At 36.3% G+C, this 14,245-nt stretch overlaps 1 protein-coding gene across 1 annotated transcript in view; it reads right to left on the reverse strand.

Annotated features, from left to right (window-relative positions):
* PIEZO2 (piezo type mechanosensitive ion channel component 2) overlaps positions 1-14,245 on the reverse strand; it is a 778,516-nt gene that overhangs the window by 165,033 nt on the left and 599,238 nt on the right. The window contains exons 13-16 of the mRNA XM_042782059.1: positions 12,359-12,589; positions 5,464-5,587; positions 3,519-3,802; positions 2,126-2,274 (exon numbers count right to left, since the gene is read on the reverse strand). Of these exons, the coding sequence (XP_042637993.1) occupies positions 2,126-2,274; positions 3,519-3,802; positions 5,464-5,587; positions 12,359-12,589 (788 nt within the window). The remainder of the gene's footprint in view (positions 1-2,125; positions 2,275-3,518; positions 3,803-5,463; positions 5,588-12,358; positions 12,590-14,245) is intronic.

Below are 14,245 nucleotides of genomic sequence, written 5' to 3' on the forward strand. Positions count from 1 at the left end.
AATTTGCTCTGTAAACTTTCACCCAAATTACAATAAAAATTAAACAAAACAAAACAATATTCTTGATTTCTCTATCTTCCTCAGCAAAGCTGTTCTCCACCTCTCTTTCCCCAATAAATGGTGCAACCATCTACCTTGTACAAAATTCAGGTATCAGAAAGTGATTCTTTGCTTTCTTTTTCATCAGACGTAGTTCATCCACATTTCCTCCAACCTTCTATCTTTTGAATCTGTCCACTTCCATCCTCTCTGCCACCACTATGCCAGGCCAGACCACTACCATCTCTCAAAGGGATATTGCAATTGAAGGCTAACTGGTCTTGTTTCTACTTTCATCTCCCCACAAATCATTTTTTCTCAGATAGCCAAGGGGTCTTTACAGACTCTTCAAATCTCACCAAGAATTACAGAAGACCACCACTGCCTGCAGTGCCATGCATGTTCAGTGCCTGGCTGAACTCTCCCACCAGTCTGACTGAACATGTCTCACTTTCCCTTGGCTCCAGGTAGCCATCCTTCCTGTGGTTCCTAAGACACTAGCATTCTGTCCTGCAAGGAATCTTTGTGTTTTCTCTTCTCTTGCCTGGAATGCTCCTCTGCATTCCATTCTCCAGTTTACATGCTCTTCTTAAGACAAGTTCCTTTTTATGTTCCATGCCACCTCCTCAGTGAAGCCTGCCTTAACTGTTCTATTTGTATGTGGTTGCCCCATTCTTCACCACTTTATTCCTGCTGTCTCCACAGGCCCATTCATCTGTAATTTATTTGCACACAAAGTGGTGTTCTGTTCATTTCTTCTACTAGAACGTTAGAACGTCAGCCCCACAGGGCTTAGATTATGCCTGCCTCATGTCCTATTGTGTCTTTAGAACAGGACAGTGTTTTCATGTGGAGGCATGCAAATAATGTGTCAATAAACGCTAAAGAAGCTAGTCTAGCTATATTACGATCCTGTCCTTTTAAACTTTTCTCTTAGCTATTCAATGTAAATACTCCCAATTCTAGTTGGATTTCCAAAGGAATTTCAGAAGTTTATAGAAGCAAATTAGGAGCTCTGGTAGCATAGTGCCTAAGGCACTTGACTGCTAACCAGAAGGCTGGTGGTTCAAACCCACCAGCCACTCCTCAGAGGGAAGGTTGGGCAATCCTACTTCCACAGTTATACTGCCTCGGCAACCCAAGGAGGGGCCGCTATGATTTGGGGCTGACTCGATGGTAAATAACAACAACAACAACAACATAGAAGCAAATTGGAAAAGAATAAAGCACTGTCTATTGCGTGAACCATAGTGCCTAAGGCACTTGATTGTTAACCAGAAGGCTGGCGGTTCAAACCCACCAGCCACTCCTCGGAAGGAAGGTTGGGCAATCTACTTCCGTAGTGATACTGCCTCGGAAACCCAAGGAGGGGTCACTATGAGTTGGGTCCGACTCGATGGCAAACAATAACAACAACAACGTTGAGTGAACAGGCTGAAATATCTCATCATCATTTACTTAGCACTTAGAGAAATGTCTTTTTCTCTGGCATTACCTTTTCTTTGGAATCTTTGCACCAGCTACATACTGAGTGGGGGGAAAAAGCACCTCAGTGCTGTCGAGTCGATTTTGACTCATAGCGACCCCTTCTTGCGTTTCCAAGGATGTATCCCTATGGAAGTAGATTGCCCAATCTTCCTTCCAAGGAGTGGCTGGTGGGTTTGAACCACCAGCCTTCTGTTTAGTAGTCAAATGCCTTAGGCACTGTGCCACCAGAGTTCCCCTGGAGCTGCTGCCTTTATATTAGGAGTCCATGGAAGAACTAAGTTTCAGCAAGACTAGTGAAGGACTAAGCAGGTTTATTTCAAGTGAAACTGACATTAAAATGTCATTTCATTAAAATGGGGCAGAAATGATCTTTCACTTAATAGTCGTTGTATACCTACTATGTCCCAGTTCAGAGAGAGAGGTACAGATGACACAAAGATGCATAACACAGGAGTCCTGCTGTCCATAAACTTATAGGCATTGCTCACATCTTGGTCATTTTTACTAAAATCGTCCTTAAAGAAGTTTGAACAATATGTTTTCTAGTCTTCATCATGTTTTTCACCTTCACATCTCATCATAAATCAAAATTTCTTACTTTTCTTTTTTCAATCCAGTCATATTTTGCCACAGTCCTGGGAAGTTTTCAAACTGATAGGTATAGATAAAGATAAGCACCAGCATAGTGTAAATAACCACGGACATCCAAAAGTATTTTAGAATTCGCCTCCACCATTCATAGTGCACCTGTGAATCAGACATTGAAAACCAAACACAAAATAAAAATCAGTTATGGGAAAATTCACAAAAATATTTAGTCTACTCAACCAATAGAAATGATTATATTTACTGATGTTTGAAAAAAATTCCACTTGATTTTTAGTTTTTACACTGTGTTCTTAATATAGTTGGATGGATGTGGGTTAGAATCCTAATCCTACCACTTGCTGCTAGCTGTGTTGTTGAGCAAGTAGCTGGACCCACTGAGCTACAGTTTCTTCTTCCATAAGTACATACTTTATAAAACTGTTTTGAATAGGAGATAAATAATATTTATATGTCTCCAAGCATCATACCTGCCATATAGGAAGCATTCAAGGAATGGTAGCTGTTGCTGTTGTTAGTATTGCTGAGAGAGAAAATTAGGTCAGTTTTAAAATTTAATGTGATATCATGTGAATAAAAATATAGAACCATGGACCAGAGACATCTGTCTTTATCTTAAGTTTGTGGATATTCATTAGAAAATATCTACCTTGAATTTTTAAAAGTATTCAAAAGTTTGCTGATTGCATAGTTAATACTGACATGCATTTTTATCCCCACGTGAAATATACTTTTATTAATTATAGCTGCTTTGTTTATTTTGTAGGCTACTTCTAAGAATATTTTATTGTTACATTCATTTCTATTATTGGGTTTCCTTCTACTGTCAGTTAAAATTGAGTTTGTAGGGAGGCTAATTCATTTTAATATAATGTTTTAATGAATAACATACTAAAGCAGCTGATACATTATAAATATGTGTGTGGGGTTTTTTTTTTGGTGTGTGTCTGTGTGTGTGTAGATAGATGCATAGATAGATAGATAGACAGACAGACAAATAGATACACAGATAGACAGAGTTTTCTGATTCCAAATCCAAATACAAGTGAACTGGGTAATGATCCACTATTTCAGGTTATCCAGCCACTATTCTTAAATTTATGTTTAAAAAAAACATAATCTGATCATAAAAATTTCTTTTTTTAATGTTCTTTATCAAGAATTTTGAGAAACTTTTTTTTTTGACATTTTGAAGAATCTAAAATTTAAAATCATGAACAAGCTGAAGATCATTTCACATTTTAGGATTCTTAGAATATAATGTTTCAATCTCATCGATCACCTTATATAACATGTTCATGGGATTGCATTAAGTTAGAATCTCTTTAAATGAAGCTGGGGGAGATGTCAGAATTCAAACAGTGAAGAACAATGGTTTCACTTACCTGATACAAGGCCACACAGAATAGGAACAGCACCATGTAGATGATTTTGTACATTACAATTTTACCCTCAAAGCTGACAAAGAAGAACATTCCTCCACAGACATAAATCCAGTACTTAATGAACATGGCCACCACCAAATTTCCCAGCACTTTCATGATGTCCTGGTCATCTTCTTCTACTTCTTCCTCTTCTTTTTTTCTTTCTTGTTTCTCTTCCTTTGCTTCCTCTTCTTCCTCCTTCACTTTGGACTCCCCTTCCACTTCTGTATCTTGTAGCTCATCCTCTTCAAAATATAAAACTGTGCATTATTCTTAGCTAGTTTCTGGACCAAAGCCACACTTGACCAAATGTGATACATATGAGACATAGATGCCAATATGTTATGAAGTACCACATGATTTGAATGATTTTTACCCTGCGCTAATAAACAAGGCAGAGCTGCTAACCAGAAGGCTGGCGGTTCAAACCCACCAGCCACTCCTCGGAAGGAAGGTTGGGCAATCTACTTCCATAGTGATACTGCCTCAGCAACCCAAGGAGGGGTTGCTATGAGTGGGGTCCGACTTGACGGCATATACAACAACAACAACAACAATAAACAAGGCAATGTTCAAATCAATTCATAGTCACTATGCATAATCTTCAAAAAATATAGTTTAAAAGAAAATAAATTTGGTATTATTTTTACACCAGTCTTTTTACAACACCTTTTGTTAATCTCCAGTATCCAAAGATAACTAATTGGAAGTACCATAGGATTTAGAAAAACTAAATACGCAACAATAACAAAAATTAAAACTATTAAATCAATTTTAAATTCTAATTGTTTCATGGCTATAAACATTCCAAATAGTACTTTACAAATGTGGCTAATGCTAACAATCGTAATCAAGTGCATGGTTTTAAATAACTACAAGTGGAAGAGTTAAAGCCAAATATAATTTAATTATATAATTTAATCTTATATAACTTATATTTAAAGAATAAGTGTAATTTAACTAGGTTTTAAAAAAAACTGTCATCCATTGGATGAAAATCTTATTTGACTTTTAAAGTAAAAAGATGCTAATATGTAAGACATAGCTTTACCTTACTAAGCTGCTGGAAATCTGAATAATTTATTCAAACAACTAGTATATTCACAGTGTAGGGGTGTGGTAATAAAGTGAGGAGTCAGAAGAATGAACCTAAGTTAACCATACTTTAATTCAGCTAACTGGTTACTTTAATCATTGTGTTTATTAGAGACATCCTAACTCATACAGGCAACATCAAAATCGTATAAAATTTTATTGCTGAAAATCAACTCAGTAGTCAGACCTAAATGAGAAAATAGATAAAAAGAAAAATGAGTTCGTCTTTGTTGTTTTTTTTATAGTTAATGAATTAAAGGGTTAACAGGCCAGATTTGTGTTTTCTAAACATTTTGTAAACAAATGTTTTGTAAACATTTATGGCTTCCTTTTCCAAGATGATGGTGCTTCATAAATAATCTCAAATACAGTCAGCAGACATTAAAATTCTACTGATTTGTATACATGGGGAGACAGGGAGTAAGACTATTCTCATATGCATACAGCAGGCTTATATCTACAGAGGGAATAATAAAAATATGATTCTCTTCTCTCTGACTTTGTGGAAAATTATTTTTATAAGAGGATTTGAATTTAAATGGGTCAGTCTTGTTCTAACATTTAGTAGAAGTGTGGCTTTGGGAAACTCATTTAACTTCTATAAGCCTCAGTTTCTTTGGTTCAATAATAATCATCGTGGGAAATATCTATTAACAGCGTTTTTTAAAATTCTCCTCCTCAGGTCTCTCTTGTTACTGCTATGGATTAATATTCAGCCCCCATTTGGTATGATCCAGAGAGGCTTTGCTTTGTGATGTGCTTTGGGGTTCACAAAAAGCTGCAGTCACACACTGTAGACACACTAATTTACCTTTTTCTTCATTTTCCTGACTGTCAATTTTGACTTCAGATAAAAGAACTTCCTTTTGTTGAAGAGCTTTTTGCTCTGTAAGGTGCTGCCTCAGGAGTAGCCAAAAAGTAATAGTGAAAAGAATCTGAAAGCAGAGAATTAGCAAAACATGAATTAAGGAACCTTTCGAATGTAAACATATTCAACAAATATAACATTTTCCTTCACAATTCAGTGGCAGGCTGGGCACAATAAATAAATCTTAGTTACAGAAGATAGAGTCAGCTCATCCTCTGATTTTAACTGAAAGCTGCTGGCTTTGAAGTCCTTGCTCCTAAGAAAGGTAGCAGTGTCCAGTGCTTGGAATATGTCCAGCCCTGTCTAAGGACCACAGGAAGATGCACTGGAGTCCCAATTACTCCAGCAATGGTCTCCTCAAGTTGCTTGTCCTTGACTGACTTCCTGTTCTGAGTATGACATCATCACCATTTAATGTATAACATTCCTTTGACTCTCAAAAATTCTTTATTTTGAAGTATCCCACAGAAAGAGGGGAAAATCTATTCCAGAAAATAGAATCCCTTATTTTTCCAATCAGTCTCCTAAAGCTGAAGAAAGAACCATTGCAGATTGCCACATTTTTGTATTACCACTTCCTTGAGGCCTAAGAAAAAAAATTATTATTTCAGGGAACTCCATTCTTGAGGGATAACAGTACCTGGCACATAGTCATTATTTTTCCTTTTTAGTGATAACTGTATTGATATATAAGGAGCATAGTGACTAAGGCACTTGACTGCTAACCAGAAGCTGGCAGTTCAAACCCACCAGCCACTTCTCGGAAGGAAGATTGGGTAATCTACTTCCGTAGTGATACTGCCTCGGAAACCCAAGGAGGGGTTCCTATGAGTCAGGTCTGACCCTACGACACATAACAACAATAACAACAAATATTGATATATAATTCACATACCATACAATTCATTCATTTGAAGTGTGTAACTCAATGTTTTTTAGATCAATTTTAGAATATTTTCATTACCCCCAAAAGAAACTCCATAGCAACCTAATAAAAATTAAATTCAAATGTAAATCAAAGGACTTCTCCAAAAGAATGAAAAGAGAACCTATAGAATGGGAAAAAATATTCGGCAACAATATATTTGACAAGGGACTGACTTATTTCTAAAATTTATAGAAAACTCCAACACTTCAACATCATAAAGAAAAAGAATCCAATTTAAAAAATGTGCAGAAGACATGAACAGACACTTCACCAAAGACTATATTCAGGCAGGGGCAACAAACACATGAAGAAATATTTGTGATCATTAGCCACTAACTCACTGCTGTCAAGTCAGATTTGACTCATAGAGACCCCTCCTTGGGTTTCTGAGGTGGTATCACTATGGAAGTAGATTGCCCAACATTCCTTCCAAGGAGTGGCTTGTGGGTTTGAACCACCAGCCTCTGGTTAGCACTCAAATGCCTTAGGCACTACACCACGAGAGCTCCTCATTAGCCACTAGAGATGCAAATCAAAACAACTCCATCTTGCCCCAGCAACAATAGCAAAGTTCAACAAGACAGAAAATAAATGCTGGCAAGGATGTGGATACATTGGTACCTCATACACTGCTGGTGGGATTGTAAAATGATACAACCACTGTGGAAAATGATATGACAATTCCTTGAAGAGTTAAAAATGGAAATACCATTTGATCCAGCAATCCCATTACTAGGTATGTATCGTAAGGAAGTGAGAACCAGGACACAAATAAATATATGCATACCCATGTTCATCACAGCACTATTCATAATAGGAAGGAAAGAGATGGAAACAACTTAAGTCCCCATCAATGGAGGAATGGATAACCAAACTATTCAATTGAATACTATGCAACATTAAAGAATAGTGTAGAAGCTATGAAACACTTCATAACATGGATGAACTTGGAGGATATTATGCTGAGTGAAATAAGTCAAGCACAGAAAGACAAATATTGTATTAGTCCACTATTGTAAAATGTCAAGGAAAGGTTCATATATGGAAAGAAAATTTGTTTGTTGGTTCCTGGGATGGAAGAGGAGGCGAGGAAAAATTGCTAGATAGGTAAGTACTGAGATGGGTAAAGGGAAAGGCAATATACCAAAAGTGAGTGACCAACACAATAACACTAAGGAAAAGGAAGACACAGAGAGGTGCACAACAGGTACAGATAACAAAGATAAACACTTTCACATACACAATACTGCATTATCAGTAATAACAAATATTACAGGTAGATACATAGGTAGACAATCTGAATGATCAGGTATGTCTAGCTAAAAGGGAATATATCCATGACCATATATAAGTTTGGGAGATGATATTTCTACACATGTATTTGTATGTGCTATAAGAATCTCCATAAAAATGGAACCAACATGAGGCAAAGTTCTGATAACTTCTTCACCATAGCCGACTACCCTAACGGAGCATATTGCTGGGGCCATGGGCTCAGGATCATGGGCATGGGGGACATCAAGTTCCATTGGTATATCACAGTACACAAAAACAGTGTTCTATATCCTACTTTGGTAAGTAGTGACTGAAGTCTTAAAAGCTTGCTAGTGGCTATCTAGATGCAACAATTGGTCTCTCTTCATCTGGAGCAAAGAAGAATGAAGAAAACAAAAGAGGCATGGAAACAATTAGTCCAAGGGCCTAGTGGACCATGCGAACCACAGCCTACATAACCCTGAGACTGGAAGAATTAGATGGTGCTGGCTACCACTCTCAACCATTCGCAAAGGGATCATTACAGGAGATCCTGAATAGAGTGGGAGAAAAATGTGGCACAAAACTCAAAATCATAAGAAAGACCAGGCTTACTGGTCTGATACAGATAAGTGAAACCTGCGAGACTATGGCCCCTAGTCACCCTTCGGGCCTGGAATTAGATTCACTCCCACGGTTTCCAACCAAACAATAGGTGTACAAAGTGAACAATGACACCAGGTAGGTACACTCCTTAGAATAATCAATCATAGAGATCAGAGGGGCAGTATTTGCACAGGGAGATAGTTCAGAGGATAGGATTTCATAAGAAATAAAGGACATAGGTAAAAGGTAACCACAGGGAGGAAGTGGGAATAGAGTTGTTACATTATGGGGACTGGAACTAATGTTAATGAAACAAAATATGTATGAATTGCAGTATGGAAAATGAATTTGCTCTTTGGATAAATTTTCACTGAAATCACAATTTAAAAAAAAAAAAAAAAGAAATCCCATTGAAGCCACTCTCCTTCTGCCTCCCTCCCCCCATCCTAAGAAGCTACTAATTTTCTTTCTGTTTCTATTGTGGACATTTTATAAAATTGTGATCATAAAATATGTGGCCTTTTGCACTTGACTTCTTTCACTTAGCCTAATGTTTTCAATATGAATCCATGTTTTAGCATGTATCAGTATTTCATTAATTTTTATGGCTGAATAATATTCTATTATATGGATATAGTACATTTTACTTATCCTTTCATCAGTTGATGGACATTTAGGCTGTTTTCACTGTTTGATCATTATAAATAATGCTGCTATGAACATTCACATACAAGTGTGTGTCTGGACATGTTTTCATTTCTCTTGGGTATATACTTAGGAGTGGAATTGCTGGGTCTGCTGGTAACTGTGTGTTTAACATTTTGAGGAACTGCCAAATGGTTTTCTATGGCAGCTAATTCACTTTATATTCCCACCAGCAATGCATGAGGGTTTCAATTTCCACACCTTGCTAACACTCATTATTATCTTTTTGTTTAATCCTAGTGGATGTGAAGTAGTATGTCATTGTGTTTCATGGTAATCTTTTAATAAATATTAGCCAAAGAAAGGGAAAAAATAAACAAATGAATAGGCCATTTTTCACTTTGAATAACTGCCCATCTAACTATCCATAAATAAATACCCTCTTACCATTTTTCTTCAACACACATGTCATGCAAATAATAACATGGTAAACATGTTTCGAATCTAAAGAATCTTAAGAAATTAAGAACCAAAGTGCCTACACTTCTAAATATCTAGCATTAAATTTCTGGAAATCAAAATTTATTGAACCATAGCTGCAATATGGGGGAGAAAGACATGCTTTCCTAATGCATATGCATAGAACTTAGGAGTAATTGGGACAAGATGGGACATTTTTTCTTAAGGATGATGTTGTAAGTTGGAAGTTGAAGAAGGAAGTTGGTATGGTTTGATAGAGTTGGGAGTGGGACATCCTAGCAGTTTAAGAAGTTGCACTTAGCAAGCACCTGAGACTAGCCAGACTGGAGGTGCTTAGACTTTGAGGTTAGAGGGCTTAATCTTTCTTTCTCTGTTTTTGTATCACAATGACATAGTACTCTGCACACAGTACATTGTACAACTAATGGGTTTTGACTTATTTCATTGTTACAGAGATTTCATGAGCCTGGGGTTATGTTTTATCATTTGTAACAAAATCTTGTACTTTTGAATTCCTGGATTCATTACAGTATAAATGCAGATCCCATTTTCCCTAGAATCACATTTTTGTTGTTAACAAGTATTTTCCTAAATAATGTTTTTCCCACAAAGTAATGACAATTTTAAATTAAGCTAGAGGTAATTCAACTGGTTGGTTGGCAAGCAGTTCTTTAGAAGTCTCATTGATATTGCAAGTCAAGTTGTAGCAGATTTACACATTCAAAAGAGTAAGATTTTTAAATTATCTTATAGTAAAAGACTAATTTACCAGATGGGTAGTTGTGCAAGTGTGTGTGTCTCAGTACGTGTGTTTGTGTGTGTGAGTATGTGTGAGTGTGGATTGATTGATCTAAAGAGTATACCTACCTGGTGTCGACGTTTACCTAATAAGCATGTTTAAGGTGAAAGAGAGAGAGTGAGAATTAAAGGAATGAAAATCAGATAATGTGTGAGTGTTATGAGTAACTATCAGTATGGAATAAGGTATATGAATAGACAGTGGGGATGGGATAAGCGTGGTAGTTTGAATGAATGAATGACTGAATGAATGAAAAAGGTTGCTATGACTCATGAACAAGGGATTATGGTCCAACTTCCAACTGCCATTAGCATTCACCTGTTAAGATTTTCTTTTCTTTACCCCAACAGTCTTCTACAAAACATCAGGACCTATCTTAGGTCTAGAGTATTCAGTAAGTACCCAATTTAGACCTGATTGCCTTGAATATGGGGCTTGTGGTAACCTGTAAAGAAGATGGTTGGTCCCAGGAAATGTGGATTTTATAACAGTATAATGATACTAATTATCTTCTCTCCCTAGAGGAAAATGATTTTCAAGGTTCATCCAATCCATACACATGATTGCTTCCTCTATCTTAAAATAAAGTCATCAAAACAAAGTCATAAGCACAAACAGAGTAGTACAGTAACATGGGGACATCTAATCTTCTGAAATAAAAACTGTATTAAAATAATTCATGAAAATAAATGGATAATGAAAGATTATGCAATAACTATGGATGAACACATATAATCAGTGGAAGGAAAATAGTATGCCAGTTTGTATTTTATGTCATAGTTTTATGTCAAAGTATGTCATACTTTATATTTACTGCTAAAAAGTGTTTCAGGATATCACTGGTGAAAAAAAATTTATTAATAATGAATATACAATGTAATCATATTTTACGAATTGAGAGTTCTCAGAAATAGTCTGCTAACCCTTTAAAATATTTTTACATATTATTTTCTTATTTCTCTAACTTACATTGTCCACCTTTCTCCTTTAAAAATGAAATCTAAAAACATAGTATAATATTTGTTCATGTTTGAATTTATAGCAGACTGAGGGCAATATCAACGATTTCTTACATTTTTATATCTGTTCATATTTTAAAGACTCTGGTGGTGTTGTGCCTAAGGTATGTGACTGCTAACCAGAAGGTTGGCGGTTCAAACCCACCAGCCACTCCTCGGAAGGAAGGTTGGGCAATCTACTTCCTTAGTGATACTGCCTTGGAAACCCAAGGGGGGGTTAACCATGAGTCAGATTCGACTCGACAGCAGTGAGTTTGGTTTGGGTTTATATGCTTGGAACATATTTCTCTAAATTTTTGCTTGAATATGGCTATTGTAATAACTATGTTTGTATATCATTTTTTGTTTGTTTGTTTGTTTTCCTATTTACTTACTGCAGTGTAGTAAATTACCTGGTATGGCTTTTCTAGCCATAAGTCTTTGCAAACTCTGTGGTGGAATTTGCTATTAGCAACTCAGGAGCTCCTGATTGTAAAAGTTATCCAATTTACAACCCTTTTACAATCAGGAGCTCCTGATTGTAAAAGTTATTTCTGTTGGGCGCAACACAAAGCAATGTTCTAGGAGGTTCCTGCTCTCTCTCAGGTGCTTAGAATTCTGATATTATGATTGGCTAGTTTGCCACTCTGCCAGGCTCAAAAGGAGGCCTCCTAGAGGCAGAAGAAATCTCTCTCTGACTGCTGGTTGAGGAAGACATGCTGCTGAAAGAGACACTCGCTGCTGGGAAAGAGATGCAAGAGACACACATTGCTGAGTGAGACACCGAGGAACATGCACTGCTGGGAGAGAGACTGTGAGAGACTGTTGGCTGAGAGATGGTGGGCTGACAGAGAGACTGAGCATTTTTTCAGAACTTGAATTGTAGCCTGGTGCTTCCCTAATAAACCCCAAAATCTGTGAGTTCTGTGTGGCCCCTGCAACAAATTGTTGAACTCAGGAGAGAGTTGGTGGATGCTTTGGGAGGAATGGTTGGTGAAAGGGCTGGAGGGAGGCAACATGTCTGGCCTTGCAGGAATAGGCCTTGGGTTACTGATAGTGATTCTGTCTTCCTCTTGTGCAGTTAGAGGAGGTCAGGAGATGTGGCCTCCTTGCCCTTTTTGAACTTACCTTTGAGGCAAGTTCTCCTGGCTCTTTCTTTTCTAAAAATCCTGGAACTTTTTTAATTTCAGGAAGTTCAAAACTCCATATATACTGCAATACCAGCAATAGATTCCCATAAACAACCATGAATGGAGAACTGATCATTGCATATTTTCTTCTGTTGCGAATCATCCAAAGAGTGCAGGACCAAATCAACAACACAAACGTCAACCAGCTGTGGTAGGTAATACTCCAAGCCTCAAAAGAGAAAAGAAAAAGAGGTAATGGTCAATATAAAATATTCTGCCCACTTTAAATCAAGTTAAAGGTCATCTAAAAAGAAAAGGTCAATAATATTCAAACTGGGGAGAGAAAAGAGTTGTGGTGGAATTGTGTAGAGATCACCACCCGTGGCACAAGGGAGGAAGAAAAGAGAACTACTGACTGTGCTAAGAAAATTGCTTTTGAACTTTGATGGCAAAGCGGTCCTCATTGTAAGTCCTTTTCCTTTACCTCAAATATCTTCACCCTACTTTACAGTATTAAAAGCATCTGTTGTTGATAAATAACAGACTTATTTCCCAAATAGTGCTTTTCCCCAAAATCATTACTTTCTATTTCCTTTCATAGAAAAGAGAAAGCTGTTGAGTGATGAGTGAGCGTGACCTATCCTAGGGTTGAAAAATGGAAATGTTGAGAATATATTCTCTTCAGAAGTCACATTTAGCAGATTATTCAAGAAAATGTACATGAAGGAAGTTAGAAAACTTACAAAGAAGTTGTGTGTTAGGGTACACATACTCAAAATAATACATCCAAGCTCATTTAAAGGCTAACCTATTTCTGTTCCATAGTGGCTATGGCTACAAAGCCATCAGACCCTTAGACAGATGATACCTCTTCCTCTATTCACACTAAACTTCCAAAGAATCAGAAATGTATCTCAAAAAGAAGCTATTAGAACAAATAGTAAATCAAGCTCATGAATACTTCAAGCTATACACCATGTTACTATAATCTATAGTAACATATTTTTAAATAGTAAAACATTTATAAATACTTTCTAATGTTTCTAGTGTGTTGCTTCTGAAAAGTAGACAGATAACAAGATAAATAAATCAACTTGGAACAAATATTTGCTTTCAGGAATTTTCAAATTTGTACTAAAGCACAACTTGCTTTTAAAGTGATGAGTTATACAAAACTTGGTTAAAACTTATGATAATCATAAATTGAATCATAAATTGAAAATTCAAATGATTTTTTATTAAAAATGAGTAACTGACTATCAAAAGTATGAATTATTTTCATGAAATATATTTTGCTTTAGAAATCATGTTTAACAAATATTAGATACCATATACTGCTTTTGCATTAAACAATGCAATGAATGCATTGAAAGTATTTGCATTAAATACTACATTTAATACATTTACCTAGAATGAAATACAGATAGAACTTTGCTATTTTCTTTTGTAATCCAGTAAAATAATCTTCCTAGGTATTATAATCCCAAAATATTTTTCCCACACACACTTCTTGTTTCAGAGGATAAGGTAGGAGATGGGGAAAAGAAAGAAGATATGAGCATTATTTCTTTTATTTTAAGAAAAAAAAATTCAGTAAAAAAACTTAAAAGCTTTTAATGCTAATCAGGTTTGTCTAGGTAAAAGGGAATACACCATTACTATACATAAATTTGGCAGACAATAATTTTACATACTTATTTGGATGTTGTGGTATAGTAAATTACTTTCTGTGGCTTTTCTACCCATAAGTCTTTGTAAACTCCAAGGTGGAATTTGCTATGAGCAACTGAGGAGCTCCTGATTGCTGAAGGTGTCCACCTGGAGTATTTCTGTTGGGAGTGGCACAAAACAATGTTCTGGGAGGTGCCCACTCTCTCTCAGGTGC

The sequence above is a fragment of the Orycteropus afer genome, unplaced genomic scaffold (assembly GCF_000298275.1).
Source record: "Orycteropus afer afer isolate SDZICR_OR568_19922 unplaced genomic scaffold, OryAfe1.0 scaffold00232, whole genome shotgun sequence".
NCBI classification, from domain to species: Eukaryota; Metazoa; Chordata; class Mammalia; order Tubulidentata; family Orycteropodidae; genus Orycteropus; species Orycteropus afer.